The sequence below is a fragment of the Drosophila melanogaster genome, chromosome X (genome assembly GCF_000001215.4).
Source record: "Drosophila melanogaster chromosome X".
Lineage (NCBI taxonomy): Eukaryota > Metazoa > Arthropoda > Insecta > Diptera > Drosophilidae > Drosophila > Drosophila melanogaster.
Window position 1 is genome coordinate 10,500,386 of NC_004354.4, and position 27,077 is coordinate 10,527,462.

The 27,077-nt window shown below is 41.2% G+C and overlaps 1 protein-coding gene across 10 annotated transcripts in view, besides 1 other annotated feature; it reads right to left on the reverse strand.

Moving 5' to 3' along the window:
• spri (sprint) overlaps positions 1 to 27,077 on the reverse strand; it is a 95,354-nt gene that overhangs the window by 10,317 nt on the left and 57,960 nt on the right. For 6 of the 10 annotated variants that reach the window (NM_001272487.1, NM_001272486.1, NM_001272492.1 and 3 more), the window contains 2 exons: positions 18,963 to 19,392; positions 9,951 to 10,202 (listed from right to left, as the gene is read on the reverse strand). In NM_001272487.1, coding sequence (NP_001259416.1) covers positions 9,951 to 10,202; positions 18,963 to 19,392 — 682 coding nt within the window. Of the gene's footprint in view, positions 1 to 9,950; positions 10,203 to 18,962; positions 19,393 to 22,417; positions 23,180 to 27,077 lie in introns of all 10 variants that reach the window. The other 4 variants (NM_001272489.1, NM_001272484.1, NM_176723.3 and 1 more) reach the window with 2 other exon arrangements.
• Positions 24,741 to 27,077: part of a mobile genetic element that runs on past the window's edge.

The following is a 27,077-nucleotide window of genomic DNA, read 5'->3' on the forward strand; positions in this document are numbered from 1 at the left end:
TTTAAAGAAAAATATTATATTAGTCCAGTGCTTATGCCCACAGCACTTTCGTTACCCTGCATTTTAAAATTGCTCCCTTTTTTATAATTCTTTCAAACGCAATTTTATTATAATTTCCATTCATAATCTTTCTCCAATCAATTTTATAAAGTTCTGAGCTCCACTTCCATCTCCTCCACCTGACTACCAGAAATTCAAGAGGAATTAAAAAGCGACAACAAATTCGAGAAGGGAGAGGGCTGTATGTTCTTAAGTGTTTTCACTCAGTCTACAAAGATTCACTTTCTGCGATTTACAGATTCTCCCCGTCTGTCTTCTTTGCTGGCATTGTTGTATTTGCTTTTCAATTTCATCGCAGCAACCCTAAAAGCATGCAATTATATATGTACACACACCGACGCATACTACATATATAATACGTATGTATATAGTTATATAATTTTTCTTCTTCAGATTTCAATAAATGCCAACTGCGTGGTGGGGGGGATGGAAAATTCGGGGGGAATTTGTGCACCCTGTGGCGTTGTTTATGATTTCTGTGCGAGTTGCGCACAATTTTTCAATAAGCAGTTGAAAGAAGATGATAAAAACTCATGAATCGGGTGGTTTTTCATTCGTTTGGGGGTGAGGTTGCATCATTTTAAAGCATACTTTTCAGCTACTACATCTGCTTTTGATGCTATCATCCAAGGAGAGAAAAAAAAAACCGAAAAAGGTATATGGGGCGAGGGTCAAACATTTTATACTGATTTAATAAGGCGGTCGCACAATGGGGGCGTGGCCATCGTGCTTGACCATCAAGGAAATGCAATTTATAGGAAACACAGACGACACAAACGAGCGTAAAAGTTCCTTAACAGGCTGAAAGCCAACCAAAAGTGGACAAAAGGAAAACTTAATAAAAATCCAAGACGGCAAGGAAAAAGGAAAGCCATTGCAAGGAGAGTCGGAAGATAATGCACAAAGGTTGCCAAGGATGCGGGCTGTAAAAGATGAATACGATGCGTTCCGGAGTTTTAAGAACTTTGGAAATTAAAACAATAGGCATTATAATTAAAAGTCATAAGAAATGAGTTTAGCTTTTCAATTTCAAGATTGGAAAACTGCATATGAAGAAAGACATTTTTTTTGTATTAAAAAATATATATATATATTTAAAAAAGAGCATACACTTTTGTATCGCACTGTACCATCGTGTGTGTCTCGGCAGTGCCTGCATTTTATTGGCTTGAATTGACAAATTTCATTTGGGTGGCGAACAATAAAAGGGCGTAACGGCATTTGCAATTGACGACAGATCAGATCAGTTATATATGTACGACCGTATGTAAAATGTTAAATGATACGCTGAATATAGACGCATGTACATATGTATGTAGATATATAGTGCACTTTAAAGTGATGCATTAGTTGAAGGTGCAAACCAGACAGGTGGATGTGCTCGTAAGTAGTCGCACATATACATACACATTCACCTGTGTGTTGTACACCTGTCACAATGGCTCTTCGTCAGCCATTTCCAGTTCCATTTCCTCGCTGCACTTGCATTTCCCATTTCCAACAACATTTACATTTCGCTAGCTGGCCATGGCTCTTTGCAGGCTTTTAGCCATCGTCTGGCGCAACAAGGAAGGCCTAGAAATGCACACTCTAGTTCATTGACTCACAAAAAAAAAGTGTGGCAACAAAGTGTTGGCGAAATGGGCAACTGCAAGTGTATAATCTTAAAAGAAAAAAAAAACAATGCAATGTCCTTAAAAGAATGCTGATACTCCTAGATAGACTTGCATATCCCTAGTAGAACTAAAAGTTAAAAAAATGAATAAATTGGACAGTTCGAAAGTCGCCTCTATTTTGTCCAAGTGTAATCTCCCAAAAGGATCTAAGGAAAGGGTGTGATTATTTTTGGTCTGAATACGGTGGATGCATCGTTAGGCTTCAACTCTTCCCCGCAAATTGCATTTCACTTGCACTTTTCCACTTGCCAACAGACTGATGGATGCGGTTTGGTTTGGTTTTCGATTTGTTCTGCTCGCCAACCGCAAAAGACAGTTAACAGTTTCATTTCCGTGTTTGCAGCCACTGCATTTTCAATTACACAAGGATCTATGTGAGTGTCCTTGTGGTTTGGGCCAGAAATGTCGTAAATTTAAACGTTTTTATTGACCATTAAGTACGGGATATCAAATTGTTTGTTTAAGGAAGAGAATTCAATATCCCACACAGTCTAATTAAATTTTATATAAGGGAAACATTAAACTTGCATTATTGCCCACCTTATATAATGCTTGGTAATTTCTATTACAATTAATTGACAGTTAAAATAGTTGCATAATCGATTCATGTTGCATCTGCTATTTTATGTGGTTTATGTCATCAATTAAATCAAATCCATCTATATTTCCCTCGATTCCCTAACCAATTTCACTTTCTATTTGCCGTACGTTGTGTCCTCTTTCCAAATCCCAGCTGTTATCCCATTCTGTCGGTAATCATTTATCTCTTTGCATTTATTTCGCATTTAATTGCATGTAAATTATTGTGCATTGGGCAGCACATGGCAACGAATGTTCGCACCTCCTGCCCCACCGAATTGAGTCAACTCTGGCCACCCCACCCACACGCTTTCAAAACACCAAAGCCCATTCCAATAGCGTTTCCCTGGATTCCCTGCGGCGTTGCAAATCAGACACAACACAGTACACACACACACACACACACACTCTATCTCTCTCTCTCTCTCGAAAATAACGATTCGTCGCATTTGCACCCATTTCCGGTATACGATGCCCAATGCCCCTTTCTCCTGGGAGGTAACAACATTTCCGGTTTCCATTTCTCGTCGCGTGCCTTCGGGGCTGCATTTCTCCTCTCGAAATGTCCGCAGTGCCCAGGCCACTCCGCCTCCAATTTCATTGGGCTCAATCACCATCTTCATCCATGGCCAAGTCACCCCTTTTTTGGCCAGATCACAATGCGCAACGTGTCGCAGCTGCTGCCTGTCTGCCCTCCATCCCAATCTTTCGATTTCGCCCTGCCTGTTTGTGGTTTTGGCCATCGGAATCGAAAGTGCAGCCGTTGCCAAGTGCCAAAACACGGAGAAATATACTCAGCACGTTGCCAAATAACATACTTTATATTAACTCGGAATAAAGCGATGAAATCAACTGGGAGTTTTTCCGAAGAAAATGGTCCCAAATATGTTGATTATGTTGTTTAGCAAAAAAAAAATGCGGTCAAAAAAATGTACTATGTGGCTTTTTACCACATTTAGTTAGTTTATTTCATTGAAAAAATACAAATACTTTATTATAAACTTATGAGTTTATTTCGCCAAGATTTGCTCAGTGCCATCGCAGGATGTCTGCTTTCTGGTCGGCGTAATCAAGTTTTGGCCCGCAAATAAACTCGTCGTCGAGTCGTTGGACTCGTTCAAGCGCCAAGTCTAGTCTATAATCATGAAATCATGCCACAAATGTTATGCCCAGCAGCAACTACATGGCACTGCCCACTTTCCCTGTCCCTTCAAGTTTCCCCCCTTCCTGTCCAGCTGTCTATCAATCATGACGCCATCAAAATGCTTGACAACAAATCTTGACTGCTTAATGGTCATGGATAACGACGAAATGGATTGGAAAGGCTGCCAAGCCAACTGCAGCCGAGTGGAATGGAGTGCAGCAACCAGGGAACTGGGATCTGAATCCGTATCTGGACCCGAGATTCCTGTCCTGGTGTCGTGCCAGATGGCCAATGAGCTCATCTAAAAGGGGCAGCACTTAAAGGACGAAGGAATGGTAATGGAAGTGCAATTACCCCCCCCCCCCCCCCTGAATGCAATGTGCATTGGCCGGATTAGATGTGCTACTTGAGCGGTGGATTAGGCTGCTTCAAAGCTCCCGGATGACCGGAGAAATTTATTCAATTAAAGTAGAAAGCTTCGAGGGAAGGCAGACAGTAACTTAAGTTGCAAGAGGCAGTTATCTCTAAAAAGGAAATAAGTTTCGAACTCGAGAATTTCTCCCTACTTATGATGGTTTTCAAATCCACATGTACTTCAATTCATAATTATTAAAATATAAAATAATATGTACAAATAAAGTTTCGACCCTACAATCCATGCAGTACATTTTTAATTCATAAATTGTTAACGCGGCGTATACTTAATATGCCCCAAATGTTAAATTGGTTGCCTACTTTGCGGGGTCCTATTCAAATTCCCAGCCAAAAAAGCGAGGCCAGTGAAACTGTATACGCATTGGCATAATGATACCCATCCCCCCCCTCCATGGCCACTACCCCCAGCTTTCACACCCCTTACCATAACATTCGACCCCAGTTTTGAAGCCCCAGGGGCGCCGTCTAATGAGTGTCGGCGGTTTCTGTGGTCCGAGCAAACAGTTCAGCCGGCGGGGACAAGAAAAAAACTTGCATAAAATAACAAAATTATGCCAAGGCAAGACAGCAAAACTGGACCTGCCATTATCCTGCCATTCGCTGCTCATTAGACATGGTAGTCCCCAGCAATGGAATGAATGGCTTAGAAGGCGGCAGAGTGAACGAGCAGCAGCACATAATAAAAATCTCATATTTTATTGAAATTGGTAATGCGAGAGCGCTTTGAGAGAGCTGGGCATGGAAATGCAAAGTGAAACCATCGCAACGCAGCGCGATGTGTGCGAAAGAGAGGGCTAGATGAGTGGAGAAAGAGAGGGCGCTTATAATGCCGGTAGCTTCACTTTTGGTCCTTTCAACACATTTTACATTTGCATATCGTTGATATTCATTTTGCTGCTGCGACTGTCATTTCTGGAAATGTATTTTAAGATTTTCTAGACACCCATAAGTACATTTGAATTGATTTAGAATTTATGATGCCAGAGAGTTAATAACAAAATAAAGATCTTAAGTTTAGTTTACGTGGGGATGGTATTAAATATTGTTTGCCCGAGTATTTAACTTAATTTCAGGGCACAACTAGTTGGACTTTCATTCTATTTTTGTATGGTAAAAACAAAAAGTTGTTCTTTACCAGTCTAATTTGCATAGAAAATTGAATTTACTTGTCAGAGACCAAGTCGTGTCGACTTGGAGCCCAGAGTTTGGCTCTTTCTGCTATGGAGCCACCCTAGAGCCACCGACATAAGCCCTCCCAACCTAATCTGCTGGCATTTTGTGCCGCCTTATTTATGCGTTTTTGTCCCCACCCCAAACCTCACTTTCACCTGCCAATGGCCTCAGTAAGCGGATTCCCTTTTTGCAGTTCAAGAGTCGAGGCTTTTCCCTTCGAAATCCACTGTACTCCTGCTCTTTGTGCCGCCTTAAGCTGATTTCCCTTTATTTCCGTTTGAGTCATGAGCACCCAGTCTCTTCATCACTGGCCGGACAGAAGACCACCGCTCCATTCATCCAACAGGACAAAGTGCATTAAACTCATTCGCCAGCCAAACGAGTTTCAATTATAATTTTTGTTAATAATTCATTAGCCCAATGTGTTGCCCAAAATGCAGTCAGACACACTTGCAGCAACGGCCAGGATGCTAATGTTGCACTCGATCCTGTGGCTTTTCCGTCGACTGATGGATGCTGGTTATCCTTTTTGTACACACCAAGGGGGGGATGCACCATGTGCGTTAGAAAAAGCCACGCAAAAGTGGAGGAGTAATATGGCAGCTGCGAAAAAGTTTTCACTTTTCGCAAGTTTTATGCTCCAGAAATAATTTACCATAAGTACTGGAGTTGCTAATATTCATACAAATTTAGGTTTAAGGTTGAAATTACATATATTTTTTAATTTTTTTTTTTAAGCTTGAAAATGTCACACTATGTTTTTTATTTTTAACCAAAAGCTGTGACCCCCGCGTATAAACACGTCAATAAATGCGACATCCTATGGCTCCAACTTCCTGTGTGCCCATCTTCCCAACTGGTTGGAGTTTCCCACTTGGCTTGCCATGTGGTTGCTAATATAATTTTGGACACACTCGCATCGATGGAAGGGGGGAAAGAATCGAACTGGACGAGACTGGACTGGACTGGACTGGACACATGTCTCGTCGTCCTGGCTGGGCATCTTCCCATTCCACGACTGTCTGCTTTCCCTTATCGCCTCATCAGCTGGCTAACTGACTGACTCTCGGTGTGCCTGCTGTTGATGGCCATTTGCCACCCAATCCAAGCCGATCTCCCCGATGTGGTCCTGGGCCACCTGCCCATTCCATGCGGCGATGTTCGCCTGGGTGATAAATAAAAACTGTCTGCGCCTATGTGGCTACTGTCCGAATGTATGTATGTTTTTTAACATTTTTCTTCTTTTTTTGGGACATTGACTTTTTGCCATGTAAGCTGAGACCAAAAAATAAACAGCAGCCCAACCATTTTGATGGCATTGTCATTGAAACACATGCCAAACAAAGGATGCAGCCGAAAAAATTCAATTTCACTGTGTTCCGCATTTGCACCCATCCAATTCATCCATCCCTTGTGCCGAAAAACATTTGGCCATTTAAGGATGTCAATGTGGATTGGCCAAAAGCGAGTGGGCGTGGCACTGCAACATCAGCAGTAGCAGCAGCAGCAACAGCAGCTTAACATGTTCATTTTGGCCCGCTCAGCCATGAATTCATAAATCAAAAGCAAGGCGTCAATAAAGCAGCCAAAAAATAGTTCAAGAGCATGGCAAAACAAATATATGCAGGATTCGTTGCGGGGATCAAAGGATGTTTGCTTTGCCCAAATCAAACTCATATTGGCGGAATGCAAATTCCAAAAAACAGATAGAAAAAAAAGTGAAATGAATCGATTGCCATGAATGCAGAGGGAATTTCAAAAGTTTCCCAGCTGTCAGCAGGGAAAGCTTAGTTTTGTGCGAAATGGATTTTCCATTAAAAACACGCTTCATTTCGGCGAAAAAACAATAATATGTGGAATTCAAAATATATTGGAAAAAAAACGAACATGGCTGATATAAATTTCAATAAATAAATAATAATGAAAACCCCCTCAATGATTGGATATTTCAATATTTCTTTTTTAAAAGCCCATAAAATATGCTCTGAAAAATGGCCGTGCTTTTTTTTCAGTCTAATTTTAAGTGCATTCAAGTATAGAAAGGAATTTGATCGACCGGCTCTTCAACATTTTTAGCTAATGAAGAAATTCAATCTGCTGGAGGGTCATCAAATATCCATTGCTCACTGTACAGGTGACGAGCGCTAATGATGTCGCGACTGACCTCCCAATCCACCAAGCGAACTCCCTCTTGGGCCGATTACCCAGACATTAAATGGTTGCCCCAGCTGTTGGCCAATCGCCCCCAATGCCCACATCCAACTCCATGGTCATCGTTTGGTCCATAAAGCATCGACATTTGCTGCTAATTACATTCTGTGGTCGGCATAACAAATCCCGTGGCCAAAGGCAGCGAAAAAAAAGCATATATATATATATTGGGGCGGAAATGGAAATGCGAGGCATACGCACATGTGACCACGCCCCCCCTGCTCTACGCATATTTATGATTGATGACGAAGGGCAGTCGGATGTGAAAGGTATCCGGAACAGGAAAAAATATCAGCAGAGATGTGCAAACAAGGCAGGGGGAAAATCTGTTAAACTCTGGTCCTTCGAGCCGGATTCGATTCGTTTCGATTGGGAGGCCACCAGCCTGGCCAAACAACAAGTAATTAAAATACCAGGCAGGCAAATGGATCGCACTTCTTTCACTGACCATATGACGCCACAATGCACTGTGTCCAGTTCGAACATATTGATTGATTTTTAATTACAAACTACACATATGTACAGATATAGCGAACATGGAGCTGATTGTAACGTTGTGGGATGGTACTTCGATTGAAAGTCAGGTGGGTAGAGATGGGGGACTACTTCAATTTCAATTAAATGGCTTTTTATTAAACGCATAAACAATGGCAAAGGAGGAGCACTGCGTAGTCGTCGTGCATCCTAATGGGGATTTAAGGACTTTTCCAAAGCGTTCAACGTATAATTGAGGCAGCAGCATCGCTCGCTACCGTTGACGCATGCAATTAGCAATCGATGGGAAAAAAACGAGCATCCAATCGAGTACAAAAAGGGGCAAGAGTGACGAAAGGGGGCGTGGCACTTGGCAGTTGGAAAGTGCAGACAATATCCGAGTCACGACGCACTGAAACAGCAGCAAAAGGCAAGAAGGAAGAAGCAAAATGCAAAAGTTGGGGAAAAAAAACTTCTGAACATTGCACAAATTTGAAATGTACTGCGAAAAGATAAAATATTTAACTAGATGTTATATAAGTCCAGATGTTCCAACAATATTCAGATAAGTCAAAAATATTGAACAAATGAAGCATGAGTCTTTTTTTCACATTTTAGTGAAACGAGGAGGTCTAAGATGTCTAATTAAAAGGCTAAATTTTCTTGCAGTGTAGTGGAGAAAGAAGGAAAAACTGGAATGGGCTTTTCCAAGAGGCAAACGGACGTTGCAATCAATGAGCCATTGTTACGACGCGTTCAACGATTGAAAATTTTTAAGCTGGCAGGAAAAAAGTGGGAACCAGAGGCAAGATATTCATTCAAATAAAGAGGGTGCGTGCCGTTCTCACTTTTCCAGTGCATCTCAAAAATATATATATTGTTTTCCAAAATATTTCATTATTAAGATTGGAACAATTTAAGAGCAAATGTTGGCCCCCTCACTCTATATCTACATTTAAATTTAATGGAAGCACTTTAACAAAAATCAAGTGCTCAGAAAGTTGGTAATTATAAAATTTTTGTTTACATACGCTGATTAAAAATTGTGATTGAAAAAAAAGGGGTAAACACTAAGCGACTTTAATGAGTTTCCTGAGCAATCGGCGAACACGTGATAATTGCTGGCTTAGACTACAAATTCAAGTTGGGAAGAGACTTTGCCTTATTGAATCTGTACAATTTGTTGGACATTCCATTATATTATAGCCCTTGTATCCCTTATCCTGGCTTTCAGCCATTACCTGTTCTATTCTATTCTATCTGCCAGTTCCACCCAGGTTCTCGTAATTTCAATTGTCTATGCAAAAGGCTTTGAATCACAAAATGGTCAGTCTGATTCCTTGTGCACTGGAAAAAACTATGAGCTGGCTTGCGAATGAGATCATATAAATATGATTTAATTATAATATTTGTCCTAAACTTTGTACAATATGCACGCAGACTTCCCTGTAAGTTGTGAAATTAATTGAATACTATTTAACTAAGATAACTAAGATGTTCCCATTTTTCCTCAGTGCAGATTCCAGGACGTGGACCATCTATAGTCCGGCTCCAGCTCCTTTTTATCAATCCCTGCCTGCTGACCATTGCTGGCTTGGCCTTTGTTTTTCCCGCCTTTTGTGAACGAGTGCCCGTTGCTCATCCTACATGGTTCTTCTCCTGTCCAAATCCCATTCTTTGCACCCATTGTCTACCATTTGCTGCTCGAGTCAGATAAATTTCAATGAATTTGCGAACGCAGCAGAGATTCCCGATTCTAGTCCTCGTTTTCGTCCTGGTCCTGGTCCCGGTCCTGTTCCTGGTTACATTTCTTTGTTTATCTTTATACATTTACAATTAAAAGGGCTCGGCATTGTTGTCCTGTCGTAATATTAATGAATCTTCCCCCGCCACTTATGTGTATTTGTGTTTTTGCTGGATACGCAGGACATCAGAGGACATCGCACAGGACCCGCTGCTCGTTAATTGATTGCAATTTGTATATGTAAATTTTGCAGCGTATGAATGAGCCACCATTCATTTATACTTTTTTTTTCCCTATTTTTGTTTTTCTGCCCTCATTGTTGTGCAAATTTGTGTGGTCACATGTGTTTGTTAATTTACCGCACACACCCGACGCCATCGTTTTGCGATTCACCAAATTGCGTTATTAAGCTAAATCAATAAATTAATAATTATCGCCAGCAGGACGCACTCACCCCTTCCTCCTTGCCCTGGAGCAGATGAACGGCTCCGGAACGCTGAATGCCCGGCAGGAACCACATCGGATGGGTGACCAGGAGTCGCTCCATGAGTCCCAGATCGCATGGCGGCGAATTGTCGCTGGAATCGCGACTGCTCTCCTCGCCCTCGTCCTCCGCCTCCACGGGCTCCTCCTCATCGTCCTCGCTGGACGTCTCGCCCTCTGCCAGGATGCCGCCCTCCGAACTGGACACCAGAGATGTGCGTGACTGCAAGGGAAACAGGATGGTGAAAAATTAAAAAAATATATTAACAGATTACAATTGTGTGACCAATAGTTGGTTGCACTATTAAAAATACGTTTTTAGTATTTTGTATAAATATAAATAGTGATTTCAGCATTGAAATAAAAAATATAAAATAGCTGACCACTTTTGATCAAGCTATACCCAAAAAACCCCATCGATTTGCATTCAAGTTTGGAAATTCTAGGAGTTTTCAATTTTAGTAATGACTCAAAAATTCAAAAAAATTTTTAAAAATTTATTTTAAGGAAACTGGTCAATAGCTGTATAAAACTGTAATTTGTCAGATTCAAGCCAAGCTATGAAGACAAGGAACTTGGAAAATACCGAGCTTTTGCCGATTTGATGGATTCCAATTTGACAAACCCCTTTTTAGGCTAATGTACCACATTATGGCCATGGAAAGAGCACCGAGTGGGGTAAGAACTTCCTGAGCAGCTGCTGGAACGCACACTTGACCAAGTTTGGGGACACCAGTTCGTTGTGAATGAAAAACCAGGCCCGGCAGGCGAATCTGCGACACTTGACACATTGCCTCTGGTCACATTTCTCTGTAATCTCCATCCAGTGCGAGTGCAATTCCATGTCGTGATATTTTCTAGAATGGCTCCAAGCAGCTCAGCATTAAAGCTTCGTGCTCGGCCCGGCCCATCTAGAAATTTCCAGCAAAGTTTTCCGGTGGAAAATTTTGCCGCAGGCAGGGTTTGCAGGGCAAACAAAGCGAAACAAAAACACAACAATTCTATGGCAGCAGCAGCAGCAGCCGCGACGTTCGTTGTAGGCGTTTTTAATTGAAAATTGCCAAGGGCTGGCTTTGAAGTTTCCCATCTCTTTATTTTTGCGATGTAGCATACTTTTCAGCAGTGGGCGGAGGTTATTTGGGGGTTTATACGCTAAGTACAGGAGTGTGTGTACGTGGGTGTGTGTCTGTCATCCCTCTCTCTGTCAAAGATGATAATGTTTGCCAACAGGCAGCGATGCCAAAATAGAACCCACAGCTAATGCTTATGCATTCAAAAATTTATTTCATAGTAGGAAAGGTGGCTGCATGTGGAAATAACTTGCAATAAGTAAAATATTTCAACAATTTTCGCATTCTACCTCTTAAATTACAATTTTGTAAATGGTTTCTGGCGGTGATAAGATTTTATATATTAGCAGCTATTTTATTTATTCAATGGAACTGATTTCATTTAGTTAAATGTATATTTAGCCCCACTTTTACATAATTAGAAATTCCTTTAAAATACCCTGATTTCGCACGGCTGTACCCGTTTAATTTAAAATGCTTAATAATCCCTTCATTAGAGGACGGAACCATCGATGCGTTTTGTTTTGGCTTTTGAAAAAAAAAATAAGTCTAGTGGTTGTCACCCCTTTAAACTTGACTCGTTACCACTAACAACGCCATGGATCCATGTTGCCTTTTCCTGTTTGCCTCCGTTGGTAAACCTTTTATTTATTTTTTTTCCCCTTCTCCTTATAGATGCTAAAGTGGTGGCAAGTGTCAAATTAGGTTGGCTGGCTCACCTTTTTTGAAATACATCAACCAGAGATGCATATCTCTTCTCTCTATTGCTTTAGTAAATTTGAATTTGAATAACGCTCCGGCGGTGAATTTTAATTTTTGATGTCATTTATTAAACGGGTTGGCCGTGGGCGTGATGGGTTGAGATTGGGTTTGTTGGTGGTTGGGGCCAAAGTGGAGAGATCAAGTTTCAGGGTGTCATTTCACAGGTTGCTCAGTGCAGTCCCTTCGTTGACGCATTAATCATACGCCGCGTTGACAATGACAGCAGGAAATAAAACCGAAAGAAGCTGCCACAGACATTCAGACCGAGGTCTTAAGACAAACGCAATGAAATGGAAATGCAAAATGTTCGTCTGTTTATTTGCCAACCATTTAAATGCGAGTAATATAGAGGGGGAGCACAGAAAAAAAAAGGAAAGCCCCAGCAGACAGATGATGGCTGGGCCAAAAGTGGAAGCAAAAGCACAAAAAAAAAAAAAAAAATGGGAAATTGCGCAAATCCCTTGAAGAAATGTTTGAAATTTTTCAGAGCTCACAGCGGGCAGCCCGCCCCCAAAGAACCCGGCAAAATTGTTGCAAAATTATGCTTAAATCAAAAATCACAGCAGCGGCAACAGAAAAACGCGCACTGCAGGCGACCGCTTTCAGCGGATGGCAAAAAGGAGTTTGACGCAAAAAAGGACGACTTCGGCCGAGCAACCCTTGTGTCCCGGGTGTCCTGACTGTCCTGGGTATCCCTGAATATCCTGGCTACTCGGATGCGAAGGCGGAGCGTGGTGACTGCGAATGCTGCGCATATTTTATACCCTGCATTAGGTCTTAAGTATTGCTTATTACGTCAGCAATGGGGTCCTTTTTTCGGTTTGCTTTTTATTCGTTCGCCCGGGTGGCCAAACTATTTTCAAAGTGGTCAAATTAAGGAGGGGTTTAATGTTTGGGACAAATGCAACCCGAATTTAGATGCCTAATGATGTTCATTTAAAAGTGAGTCTAAAAAAGCACTGAAAGTCAAGGTAGAAACCTTTTTCTACATGCAATTTATTTTAGATTTAATACGAAAGATTTACCTATAAACTATAGACGTTTTCTAATAATACATTATCGTAGATGAATGAATGATTCCCAATAATGGGAATGAAGCCATAAAAACGGGGCAACGTAAATGGAACGCATCAAGGATAAACACAAGCATCTACTCTATCAAACAACCATGTTACCATTTCCTTGCTCTAATGCGATACTTATTAAGTTAGCCTAGAGCTTCCCCCAGTTCGAATATTATAGCTATCTGCCCAGATCCCACTCATTTGTTTACAGAATTACCAAAACACATAAAAAATACACACACACACATACACACAGGCATATGGACTTGCAAGGATATCTAATAGCTTTATGTTGAATGAAGCTGGAGGGGATTCCTTGCAGCAACCCCGAATAAAAAACCATAACGGTGCCCAGAATCGACTTCTGAGTAGCCTGGCTGCATTTTTGAGTGGCGAAAAGTGGATGTGGCTCTGGGTGGAAATCCAAGTCGAGGGTTGATGCCGCCAATCCTCCTAGTCCCCAGACTCTCGACTTTCCTTTTTCAACGAAATACACTCTGATTTACGCATCGAATACTAAAATAATAGGAAAGCCATTGAAGTTGTTCATAAGGAGAATAATCGAAAATAAAATGTAAAGCTATTGCTATGAGCTGCTTTCTAATCAGCTAAATTGTTGCATCTTATTTTATTTGATTTGACAATAGTTGTTATGCATATTTTGTGTTTCTCACAGTGCAACTTTAGATTTGTTTCAGTGGCACTGAGCTTCTGTATGGGCTTGTTTGATTTTGGCTTCTTAAAAGGGATCTCGTTATGCTGGGCAAACAGTCGCGACTTTAAGCCCATTCTTTATGTGTATGTGGCTTCTTTCGAATATATGCGAGTGTATCTGACAATGCAACAATGGCCAGCCAGCCAAGCCAACCAAACTGAGCGAACCAAGTTGGGCCGAAAGCCGACTTTTGTGCCATGGCCAACACTTTCACGGTCATGAGAAAGAAGCGGAAGTTGAGAGTTGGAAGTTGGGTGTTGGGTGTTGGGTGTTGGGAGTTCGAGCCAGACTGCGACGACAGACAGACGAAGAAAGTATTCTGGGTTCCGTTCTGGCAGATGTCGAAAACGAACATCATTCTCAGGTCCTGGAAAATCCCGCTCCTCTCACCTACCCAACTTCCCCATCCCATATTTTCGGCTAAAATATTGGCAAACAATTGTCTGCGTCTGAGCCTTGGTCTGGATTTTGGTCCTCTATCTCTATCCTGCCAATATTGGTGAAATACTTTTGGCCAAAAACTCGATGGCAATATAAAAATTCCCAGCCATTGGCACAATGCGCTGTGTAACTTTACAAGGGCGTTTGCCATTTAATAAATTACACAACAAAAAGCAGCAGAGGGTAAAGTGAAATAAAAATAAAAATCAAAATGAAAACGGGCAAGGGGGAAAACTATTTATTTTACGCCGCCCGAAAACGGGCAATGAAAATTGTTCAAATGCGACAAATGAAGGGGATCTTCAAAGGGAACGGAAAAAAAAGGAAAAAACTGCATGAACGGAAGTTGCATTGCAGACTGGCGGAAATGAAATCAGGCAATGGAGTTGAAAGAAGTTAAAGGACTCGCATCGGAAAATAAGGAATTAAGATTTTAAACGTTAAAGTAGTTATTGAATACGATTTGTATGCCCATTTTGTCTTCAAAAGCCTGCATTATATATAAATTCTCACATAGGTTTATCTCATTTTGAGGTTGGGAGATTGCCCTGGGGTTAATTCGAAACGATTTCACACCACCATTCACTTTCCCTTCTGCTGGCTGCTCTGTCGTCCGATCAAGATAATGACTCACATGTAAGGATTTTGGGAAGTGTGAGTACGAAATCCCCGCATAAAGCTTCTCTTATCGGAATTGCAGGTCGCAGCGTGAAATTAATTTCATAAAAATCATACACATAGAACGACTGAGTGATTTTACCGCCATTGTTCGCACAAAGCTGATTAACAGTCCCACTGTGCACGGTGGCGTTTTGAACCCAATCCCTGGCCAAAATGGGCAAAAAAAAAAAGAAATGGTGAAAAATCCCCTTTCAACTAATAGTTTGACAAAAGGTGAGAGCGATAAGCTGCCGTGCACGTGTCTCAATGGTGCTGTCTCTATCACACCCGCTGTTGCTGTTTCTGTCTCGTGCGGCAAATTGCACTCGAGACTGAATTATTGCCTGACGCAGCACAGCAGCCAGTGCACAGCGAGAAAAACTGTCTACCAAAGTGGAGAGAACACATTTTATATCGTGCATTATTCAAACAATAGCGTATCCCATTTCGTTGCAAATTATATTTTTTGGGTGGAATAACTTTAAATATTTGTAACACCAACCATACAACTATTGTTTCAGTGTAACAACTGAAAACTAGAAACAACACGGCAACATAAAACGTGCACAGCACATGATAGGATAGTTCCCGCAGCGGGAGAAAGAGACAAAGCGAGTTGGGGTGAGTGAGAGGGCAAGAGTGCAGCAGCCGTGGAAATAAAAGATAAATAGCAGCCACGTAAAATGTTGTTGAATGTTTTAAAAAACCATAAAAACCGCAGAGAATTACATTTAATGGCAGCAACAGCAGCAGGATGCCGGTGTCCCGAAAAAAATGGTAGGGATAACCGCAATGGGAACAACAACAGGCAGCTAGACATCACACAGACTGACTGATGTACATACTCGTATGTACATATGTATGTACATATGAATGTACATATGTGTCTGGTGTGCATCCTCACAGGTCACATATCTGGTTGCCCTTTGAGCATACAGACCACTCGGAAAATAAAGAGACTCAAAGATGAGTATATGTTGGGTTTATAACTACACGCTAATATGCCATTGAACTTAGAATTAGCTTTAAAGTATTTAGTATGCAACTTTTTGCCAAAAATGCAATAAGTTTTATATTATATTAAGGCTGTGAAAATAATTCATTATAGGAATAATCTCCCTAATGAACTTTAAAAAAAAACTTTTCGAGTTTAAATCCATTTGTAGACTGTCGCACCATGAATGCATAATTAACAAAGCGGAAATTGGGCAACACTGTACAATGTGCAAAATGCAAACCAGTAAGAGTCTGCATAATTAACAAACAAGCCGGCTGGGAAAATGTGGAAATTGCCGGCAGCGCTGAGGAGCAAGCGCTTACGAATTCTAAATACCAAATGGACGAAATGGTCTAAAATGGTTGAAATGGCAAATGCAATAAACATTCAGCTCAAGTAATAAGCCAACACATAAAATACGCCATTAAATGGCCGATGGCCAAAACGAAGACGAGACGTTCAAATGGCCAGTCTGCGTAGTGAGTGAAGCAAGCTAAGTCTTTTGAGGGCTGGGCAAAAAGTCTGGGGAGGATTGGATGCTGTCAAAAAGTCAAAGCCATTAGGCACACACCAAAGAAGATGCGTCCAGCAGCGACAAAATTGAAACGAGATATGGCAATGGGGAAGAAATGGAGGCGAGTCCCAAGTCCTTACCACTTTCGACACCAAAAACTAACGCAAATGAACAACGAAATTTAAGCACATACACTTCATTAGATGGACTTTAAAAAGGCCACAAGCAGCTGAGTTTGGGGATCAAAGTGGAGCTCGGGTGACCGCAGGACATGCTACGTACAGACGCCTCATTGGCTTTGACAGGACACAACAGAACAGAAGTGGCAGGGCACATCCCTTCGAGCCTGATTGCTGCGACGGTCCTCTGTCGCCTGTGCCGCTCCGTCCTTTTCGTCCTGCCCACCTGACAATATCAGCAAACATCTCTCGCCTGACAAGCGCCGCAAGTGGCGAACAAAAAATGGCACCACGCTTTGGCATACCCTATGCTCTAAAGCGGTATTACCCATTTCGATGTCCTTTCCAAGCTAACACTCTGTATTATTTTATAGGATGGCATATTTAGCTGTGATGTCAAAACATTTTCAATCTATAAGGTTTTTTTAACTCAATATCAAAATACCCCTTCGGAGGGCAAAACACAACTAGAAAAGCCCCGGTAGAACATGCTTTTCAAGGAAAAAGAGGCCTCAGTGGTGGGAGTCGGATGCTTTAAGCCGCTGACAAAGCTCCTCTAATACCGCTGCAATTAGCAAACCTGTGCACCTGAGCAAACAGATGGCCCCAAAAAGGTTGGGGATTCGCAGTTTGGGGAGGGGGACAAAAACAAGGACGATGTCCACTCGACATGGCCGGCAGCCAGGAGATTAGAGCCAAAGTTGTTTATGGCCAAGGGAGGAATCGGTGGTGGTCACCGCCGGCAGGGATAAAGCATAATGAAAGTAATAAAGTTCCACACAGTTTCAGACTCAAACTCAGCCCGTTTGGCCCCCAAAAACACGAACTCAAACTTACATTTGATCGGCGCTTGGTGATAAAAACTTGTGTACGCCAGACAAGCGTAGCAGGTCCTGGCGAATATCCTTCGACCAGCCTTCCTTACATCCATGTGTTGCATGTGTTTTTTGCATCGCTCTGCGGTCGTGGCAACAATCGTGCACCGGAAAATATTGGCCAGCGGACAGAAGGACCCGGGGACACGAGGACACAAGGACAACCACTTTGCAACCGGGGCAGACACTTTTATCGCCATCGTTGATGTGTTCGGCTTGCTGTTGTTTTTATTGAATATTCATAAATGGCCAAAAAAGACCTGAAGAATCGAATCGGCAACTAAAATGGTCGTTTGTCGGCGGCCTCAGCTGTTTGGGAGGCCCGGCTGTGTCTGGCAAAGGAATCAATATTTTATGCCCAGCTGCTGGTCAAAGTGGAAGATTCTAGCAGCCAGAGGAGCAAGGAAGGATAAACCGAGAGAAAAGGAAATTGTACTAACGATTTTAAATTTATGGATTAATTCCTAAAACACAAAGCTATTTATATTGGTTTTAACCAAGGAGACTCTGTTTTAAATAGCATGTATTTTTGTAATAAAATATACATATTTTTGTTCAGTGCAACATTGGGCAGCCTGCAAGTGCAACAGGATGTGCAGGCCACAAATTAAAATGTGAGTACACACTCAAACAAAGACACACACACACACATGTCTGCTGGTAGTGCCACGCCCCAGACGAGTTTGTGGTTGCCACGCCCCATTTGGAACATTTTGAATTCAGTTGCCAACGATTTTATTGCCTAATTTTAAGAGTTGCCCCTGCAGAGCTAAGCTAAAATCGAATTTTGGCAACGAGAGTTGTACTTGAAATGGCCCCCTTTTTGTATGTAGTCCGTAAATTATTATGCAATTAGAAAGCATGACTGACTTTCTGGCATTTTCAAATGCTTCCCGAATTTATGTGGCATAGCAACGCATATCAAATTAACTAACAAATTGACTTGTCAAACTCTTTTCTGCCCCACGGCAACGCCCACTGCTTTGGTAAAAGGAAATTACAAGCCATTTGGCAGACATGACGAGACTGCGGCCATTCAACACACAAAGCATTCTCGGTTATTAATGAAGAAATCCCAGGGAAAAGCACGCACGACCAGCTCACAATAATGAGGAAAATGCAATGGGGGAAAATGGAAATGGCGGAAAATGGAGCGTGGAGTGCGAAAAGCGACGTGTATTGTAATTTTTATTTTTGTATACATATATACATATATATATGTATATATACCGAAGCGAAGTCATTTGATTTCATCATTTAATGGACCCCGAAACAAAATTATCATTACCATTGTAAGGACCTAAGACCCATCAACGAGGCAACACGTAGCAAATTATGAATGAAAGCCCGGCACCAGTGGTAATTGCCACTTGGCTGCCACACATGTGGCAAGTCCTTCGAATGGAGGCGACAAATTTCAGTTGGTTCTCCAAGGGATTGCAAACTGAGTAAACTGCGCAATGAACGGTGGCAAATTACATGAGCAGCCCGAGATGGAAGCCCCAGGAGTCTGCATTAAATATGGCTGATATAAAATGAGATGACTTGTTGGTTTCGACTTTCCTGCGAGGGAATTTCATTGTCCATGGCAAATTTTGCCTTGTTTGCATTGATCTTTATAATAACAACTATAGAATTTATCATATTCATTCATTCATGTGCTTTAAAGGAACTTTTTGTTTATTTGAAATGAATAGTTAGTTCACCTGACTGAGCTCATCCCGGGAGCGACGCGAGCACTTGGGCAGCAGGGCCTGCATGTCATCCTCGAAGGCGCCACCATGCGCCGCGTCCACGACATCATCCGCATCCGCATCCGGATCGACGCTGCTGCTCCGTCGGCTATCTGCATTTAGATTTTGCTTCTGATTTTGATTCGAGTCCAGGCCCGTTCGATTTGAGGCTGGTGTCATGGATCCTGGCTGATTGGTCGTATTATTGTTGTTGAGATTTGACTGGGCCAGGACATTCAGTTTGGCGGCGAGACCCGCCTGTTGCTGAGATTTTTGTGACTGTTGGCCATTGTGATTGTTGTTTATGTTATTATTGTTGCCCGTGTGGGATTTACCGCCATCCACAGAGGCGGAATCCAGAGACGAGGGCGTGGCTACGCCAGAGGGAATGGGTTCACTTGTTCTGCAAATAAAAATTGAAAATGAAAATCAGTCTGGATTATTATTGCAAATATTGCAAACTGTTAAGAAAAATGCCTAAGCGTTTTCCAGTTCTTATGTTTAAGAATTAAATTAATTAATAGTATATTCTTCTCATAAACATAAATGATAATGATATTACCAGAGTTCCTAAAATTATTCATGTTCATTTTAATAAATACTGATAACATTAGTAAAGTGGACTTCCATCCTTCGATTTTGGGGGTGTCTTAAAGTCCTGGCAAGTGAAAAAAAAAACTCCATCCTACTACGCTCAAACCCATTTGTCAATGGTCTACCCTCAGTCAGCTGTCAAAAGGTTAATTTGTGACACATTTTTTTTTCGTTGCCTCCAATGCCGTCGCCAAAGTGGCTGAATTCACGACAAGGATGAAGGACGCAGGACTCGCATCGTCATGACGCCTCAAAGCGGGCAATTTTACGCCATTTTAACAATATTTCTACGATAGGGCACAAATGTTATTAATGAATGGCTAGAGAAATGGCTAAAGAAAGCGAAACAGAAAGGAAAAAAAAAAATAAAAATAAAAAAAAAACAAATTGAGAGCCAGCATGTGCTTCCGCCTTCAACTTCAAGGACTTCCCAACCACAGGCCGGCCTGGCTGTTGATGGATCAGCGCCCTTCCACACACAAAAGGACCTCTTGCCATAAACAAGAAGGAGATGGCAAAAAATGCCCTACTTCGCCGTCGACTACATATGAAAAGTTGTCAAACACTCTGACATAATCATGTCAAATTAACACGGAACAAACAGGATGTCAACCTTTCTACCGACTTCGTTGGTTCGTCGGCTGGTTGGTTGGTTGGTTGGTTGGCTGGGTGGATAATAAAACACTCGCAAAGAATTAGGCGGCTTTGGGAAAACTTGGGGCAGGCTCAAGGACACGCCAAGCCGCAAAGAAAAACACGCTAAAATTTATGGGGATTTACAAAACAAACAAACGGCGAACGATAAACAAAACAGGAAAATGACAGCCGGGTAGGAGAATCGAAAGTAGGCATCGGTTCCATAGCGCCCACTCATGGCAATTAAGATTAACTGGCGACTATATATATGAACGGTCGAGGTCGAGGTGTCCAGTGGCCAAAAACCTTGAGACTTTGACCATTCTGCGAACAGAAGGTCAACACAGGCCATAAAACAAATGTAAACAACTTGATTGGCGAATGGCCAATAGTGGGAAAGCTTAACAACTACTATAGATTACAAGAACAAATTTAAGTGAAAAACTTTAAGATAAGTTGTATATAGTAGTGATTTAAAAATGCAAGAAAATACACATATTTTCCCTTTGTAACTCGGCTAGACAATTTATAAAACTGCAAGTATTTGAAAATGTCGCTTTCATCTCAATCTTTATTCACACAATCAGGAGTAGCAAGTTAGCCAGAGCTAACTCAATTATTGGTCTATAGAAATTTGAAAAGTTTAGCTCGCAATACCCAACCGTGGTATTCCTTGAATCGGAAGTTTCGTTCGTACTGAAATCCGTAGTGCTGCCCATTTTTTTTTTTCAGTTCCATCACCCAGTGCAATCACAGTTGGCCTGAAAATTGTCAAAAGTTTTCCCTCATCCAATGGTCCTATGAATATTTACTCTTTGTGCTCCAGAGCCCAGATGAAATCAAAGTGTGGAAAATAAAACAAAAAGTAAGCATATGTACGGCAGCGCAGAGGTGCAGGATATATGGTGTCTCGAATCGCAGGATGCGGGTCTAGCTTCAGCTGGATGCGGTTGGATTGGATTGGATTGGATTCGAGTTGGTCAGGAGCGAAGGCTTCCGCAGTTGAGAGGTCGGGGAAATGCAAATTAGTTGTGACAGCTTTCAAAAAGTTCAACATAGTTGTCGATGGTTGGTACCCCGAGTACTGGGTTTCGTCGTCCTTCTCACTTGGCAACTGACACATTGAGCTGGAGGAGATGGTAGGAAATGCACAAGAGTTCACAACGTTCAAAGTTCATATGTGCACTCCAAACTTTGCATTTAAGTTGTATGTTGTGCCATATCCGTATCAGTTTATTTCTTTAAAAATCTACATTCAGTTGATAAAATAACCATAAAATATGTTATATATATTAGTGAAGTGAGGTTATTAGCTATTGGTTCTGTTTTTTTTTTTTTTTTTTTGGATTATGGATTAGCATATTCCAATTGATTTAAACATATTTTCCTCTCAGTGTTGCTGCACTGCATTTGCGATCTAACCGAAACAGAAACAGAAAAGAAGTCGTAGGCAAGGAGGCAAGGAGTTTAACCCCCTGTCTGTGCCCCAAAGGCAACTCGGAAAACTCAACCGTTTTTGATATGGTAATGTGGCAATGGCAGTGCGTGTGTGGAATGCTCCATTATTAGATTTTTACACAGTCTAAGCTCCAAGTTGAATGGAGCCCAGTGAAAGACGAAGTTGCGGGGCGAAAAGGGGCAAGCAGCGTCGAGAGTGCCATAAAGTAGTAATACTAATTAAGTTGTGTATTATGCATGTGCAGCTAGATGAGAAATGGGATTCGCAGTGGGACTGGTTTTTGGGTTTGGGAGTTCAACTCCCTGACAGCTCGATGGTACGTCAGTGGGATGTGGTGGATGGGCACTCGACTCTCGAGCAGCCAGTTGACATCGTTTAGTTGAGCACTCGCCGAACAATGCAGTGATTCCAAATGCACTACTCCAGGAGCGACTGGCAAGTGTGTGTGGTTAGATAACCTGGAGGATGTCATCGAAGTGAGTGCCGGTGGCGGCCAGAGACTAGGTCACTTTTTGTTGCACCCCAAGCGATATTGAATGAATAAATATGGGATTGGGTTACCACGCATTAAACAGGAAGTGCAAATGAAAAACATTAAAGTTGATACAGGTGAATTGGTTCAAAATTTTACATATTGCATTGCCTTTCTTTCAAAGGCTAATATATAAATATATTAATATAATATATTTATTTTCGTTCTTTACCCTAAAGAAGACTTCGATGGAATCACTTGACTCACCTTGCTTTTGGATGACCTTTGAACTGTGCCACCTCGGCGTAGCGTCGACCCAGTGGAACCTCCTGTGGACTGAGTAGCGAATCGCAGAGGGCAGGAGCCACTGACTGAACCGACTGATCGCCCACCGGAAGACTCATGCCCTTGATCAGGCGGGCAGTGGAATCGATGGTGCCACCGCCCTCGGAATTCCTATTGGCAAAATTCTTGAGCTGCTCTCTTAATGAGTAATCCGCTGAACTGGAGCATGAGGTGGACTCCGAGACGGAGGATGTCGAGCTGGATGAATGGCATCTGGGCACCGGCGATGGCGAGTTCAAATCCTGGCCAGCATTGCCATTCTGCAAGTCCTGATAGGCGGCATGGGCATCCTCGGAGCCACTGCTACTGCCACTACTGCTGGTCGTCGAGGAGGAGGAGCCACTCGACTGATTGCTCTGACTGGTCGTATTGGAGACGCAGCTATCCATGCTGGCCGTCGAGTTCCGATTCGGATTCTCCCTGACCTTTGTCTGGTCCACCTTCTTGGTGTCCTCATCCTCCACTTCGATGTCGTGCACCTGCTGCGGCACTATGATCAAGGAAGTACGCTTCCTAAGCGTATCATCCTTGGCATTCATATTCTGTTTGAGCGTCTTATCCGACTTGGTGGTGTATACGATGACCTCCACCTTCGAGGCATTCTCGGCACAGGACACTATTGAGCCCGCCGATGCTCCTGCTCCTCCTGGCACTGCTGCTGCTGCTGTTTCGTGCGACATCCTGCTGCAAAGTCGCTTCAATTTAGATACTGTGCTGCCAAATCGAACTGACAGGACATGGGGGTAAAATGGAAAATTGATGCTACCAACAAACATGCAACTCATAAATGAAGACTACACCCCCACATGTGTCAATCTTTTTTATTGATTCCGACATTAAATACCCAAGGCGAGGCACCGCCTCCATAAATGCCATATCGAATATCGTGCATATGTACATATGTATATCCTACACATCCGATGAACCACTCAGAACATGAATTTTAATACCACCCGGCCACGTTGTGGCTTTCAAAATGTTATTACTAATAAAAAGTGCCAAGACAAACACATTCGCAGTCTGCGGTGGTATTATGTAACTGCAGTAAAAAGAAAAAAAAGGGCAACACCTGCCAACCGAATGGAAGTCGGGGACAATTTTGGACTGCCCATCTTGGTGAAATGATAGGTTTAGTCAAACGACTTGACGTCGCAAAAATAAGGACCTCCAATACCCTTTAAAGTCATTTGAAATGGAAGTTCTCTAAAGATTTTAATATAGTTCAAAAACTATTAGTTTCATTTATGCAATTTCCATCTTCTTAGATGGAAGTTACTTGTGCTGTAACTTTTTATTTATAAATTTCTAGATTTTTTATGTCGTTTTTAGCTACTTCAAATGGGCTCAAAACACTCATGTCCATTAAGAGCATTTAACATTCGACCGATTGACATGCAGACTTTTATGGTTTTCATGAACTTTTAACAATAATTCCTCTGTCAGAACGCAAGTGTCTGTCGCTTTATTTTTTTTTTTTTTGACCTGCATTGCCGACTTCCGTGTGCACGTATCCATTACATTTTGTTGAAAACAAAATTATTAAACATTTCTTGGCATAAGTGGGGTTTTTTTCTTGGGGGGAAAAAAGGCAAAATGAAGAACCAAAGGTGACCGCTGTCTGGATGGAATGGCCCATATTTGTGGCAATGGACTCCCATTAGAACGCTGGCTTGTGTAAACAACAGTTTGTGGCGATAAGCAATTACAAACATTTGCTGGCTTTGTTTTGACATCAAAAGAAATCGAAAGAAACCCCCGCAAAAGTAATATTAATAAGAAAAAGAAAAACAAAAATAATAATAAAGGAAACACAGAAACATTTACGGGAACGAGACGACGATCCAGATCAGAGCGACCAAAAACCAAAGTGGGTTTCGTTTTTCGTCGTTGTGGTCGAGTAAATTCTTAATTTATTTATTTGTGGTTCGGCCTCAGTTCACAGCGCCATCATCCCCATCATCACCATCATCATCATCATCACCATAATTATCATGTATGGAGTATGTTTGTGGAATCGTATGTTATATATGTACATATGCCCTCATGTCTCTGAATCTTTCATCATTCGGTTAGCTAAATATTGTCAAAGTCGTGAAGATTTGTCGCAATTTCCGTTTTATCGCGAAAGACACACTCCAAAAGGCAAACAGATACAGATTTTGCGTGTCTCAAAATATTTCTTGCGAGATTCATCTTCAAACGAATCATTTATCAAGGATATATATATATATATATATATATATATAGTGACGTATTTGGGTGGTCCAAACCAGCCACTTCCATTATTTCAAAGAAATCAGTAATGCACTCTAGTAATTTTCCATAACGTATCCCAGCTGCGCAGCATTCGTTTATCTTTGGCAGCGCAGCCGTTCTTGTAAACATCCTAAAGCCTGACCTAAGCAGATTTGACTGCCCTCTTTCAACGCTACCTAATCTTAAGAACCCAAGAGCGAGGCTCTCCCGAAATACAAATATTGTTCAAATACTGAGGCTTCTCCTCAATCCAATTTGCATTTGATTTTTAGTCTTAAGCTGAGATCCAAAGAATAAAGTCGTGAAACTATTTCTCCTAAAAACTATTTTTTATTTCTTGGCGTTGTCCTTAGTCAACTGACGGGACATTAGTTCGACTCATAAATAAAACAACAATTTTACTGGCGCAGTCGGTAGGATACAAAAGTATCCGAAAAAAAAAGAACCTTCGAGTGGAAAATAAGTTAAATTTTATAGTCCAGTGCTCGAAACATCTCCCAAAATAAATTCGTGAAAACTCTTCAACTTGGATTATAATTCCAATTCGGTTATCCAATAATAAGTGGAAGTGAAATACGAAACAAAAATATTAAGTCCAAAGGCAACTAAGTTTTAAAACCAACATATAAAAATAAAAAATTAAAACAATATAGAATTTTAATAATACAACACAAAAATTTACAAAACAAAAAAACAAACAAGTGAAACTAGAAAGCTTAAAAATAATAATAACATTGAATCCGAAACAAAACAAAAAAATAAAACACAAAAGTTAAAAATTTTACAATAAAAATGTCACAACCAATTATTGCGCTGAGCGACATAAACCTTGCCGAAGCCCGTCGGCAGCTTAAAGACATTATGCCATTCAAGGGTGATCCAGAAACCCTTCACACCTTTATCAGCAGAGTGGATTACGTAATTTCGCTCTACCAAACAAATGATGTCCGACAACAGAGGATTCTACTGGGAGCCATCGAAAGGAACTTGGACGGACAAATTACACGATCTTTGGGACTTCCGAACATCGAAGATTGGCCTACCCTTAAAGCAAGACTCATCGCGGAATTTAAAATTCAAACACCAAACTACAAACTTCTGGAGAACTTCAGGGAGACACCATACAGAGGAAGCCTAAGAGCATTCTGCGAAGAAGCGGAGAGACGACGTCAATTACTAATTTCGAAACTACACCTGGAAGGTAACCAATCGGATTTTCTTATTTATATTCAGGGTATTAAAGAATCTATTAAGATACTGATAAGGAAACTACCAATACAATTATTCACTATTTTAGCCCATCACGATATTACAGACTTAAGATCCTTAATTACCATTGCACAAAATGAGGGAATTTATGAAGAACACATTAATTTTGAATTTTATGAAAAACCAGAATATCGTAATAAAAATTCAAATTCTAACCGGAATTCGAAAACACAAAAATTCAATACAAATGTTCAAACTCAAAATCGACCAAGTTACTCACAATATTCCCAACCCTTCCAACCTAATTTTAATCAATACATTCAACCATTTAGACCTAGCTATACACAGCAGATAACTAACAACCCACCCATGTGGCACGCACCTAATTATTTCAGACCCAACCAATACATAAACCCACAACCCATTATTCAAAAAAATCATTTCCAACAATATCCCAACAAAGCCCAATTTCCCCAAACAACGCATTTTAGAGGAAATACATACCCTCGACTACAACAACCCTCTACATATAAAAATACTAACTTCCCGATTACTAAACGACTAAGACCATCGGACAGTGAACAAACTAAAATGTCTATTGACGAAATTAGATTCCAAGACGCGCATGAATTCGAACAAGTCCAACCTAATTATTACGAGCAACAGTATTTTAACCAAAATCAATACAATCCGTATCAAAATCATAGCTTCATTAATGAAGGGCAACAACAAGTCCAATCTGTACAAATTAATAACAAACAAAACCAAAATAATTCTGAACTAAACGAAAATTTTCGGTTAACAGCCCCGGAAAATACGAATACATAAAAATAGTATACAAAGGGCGCTCATACAAATGCCTTCTAGACACAGGATCAACAATTAATATGATCAATGAAAATATATTTCGTCTTCCCATTCAAAATAGTAGATGTGAAGTTTTAACATCAAATGGCCCTATTACCTTGAACGACTTGATTATGTTACCCAGAAATAGTATTTTCAAAAAAACCGAACCATTTTATGTGCACAGATTTTCTAATAATTACGATATGCTAATTGGCAGAAAATTGTTGAAAAATGCTCAATCAGTTATTAATTACAAAAATGATACAGT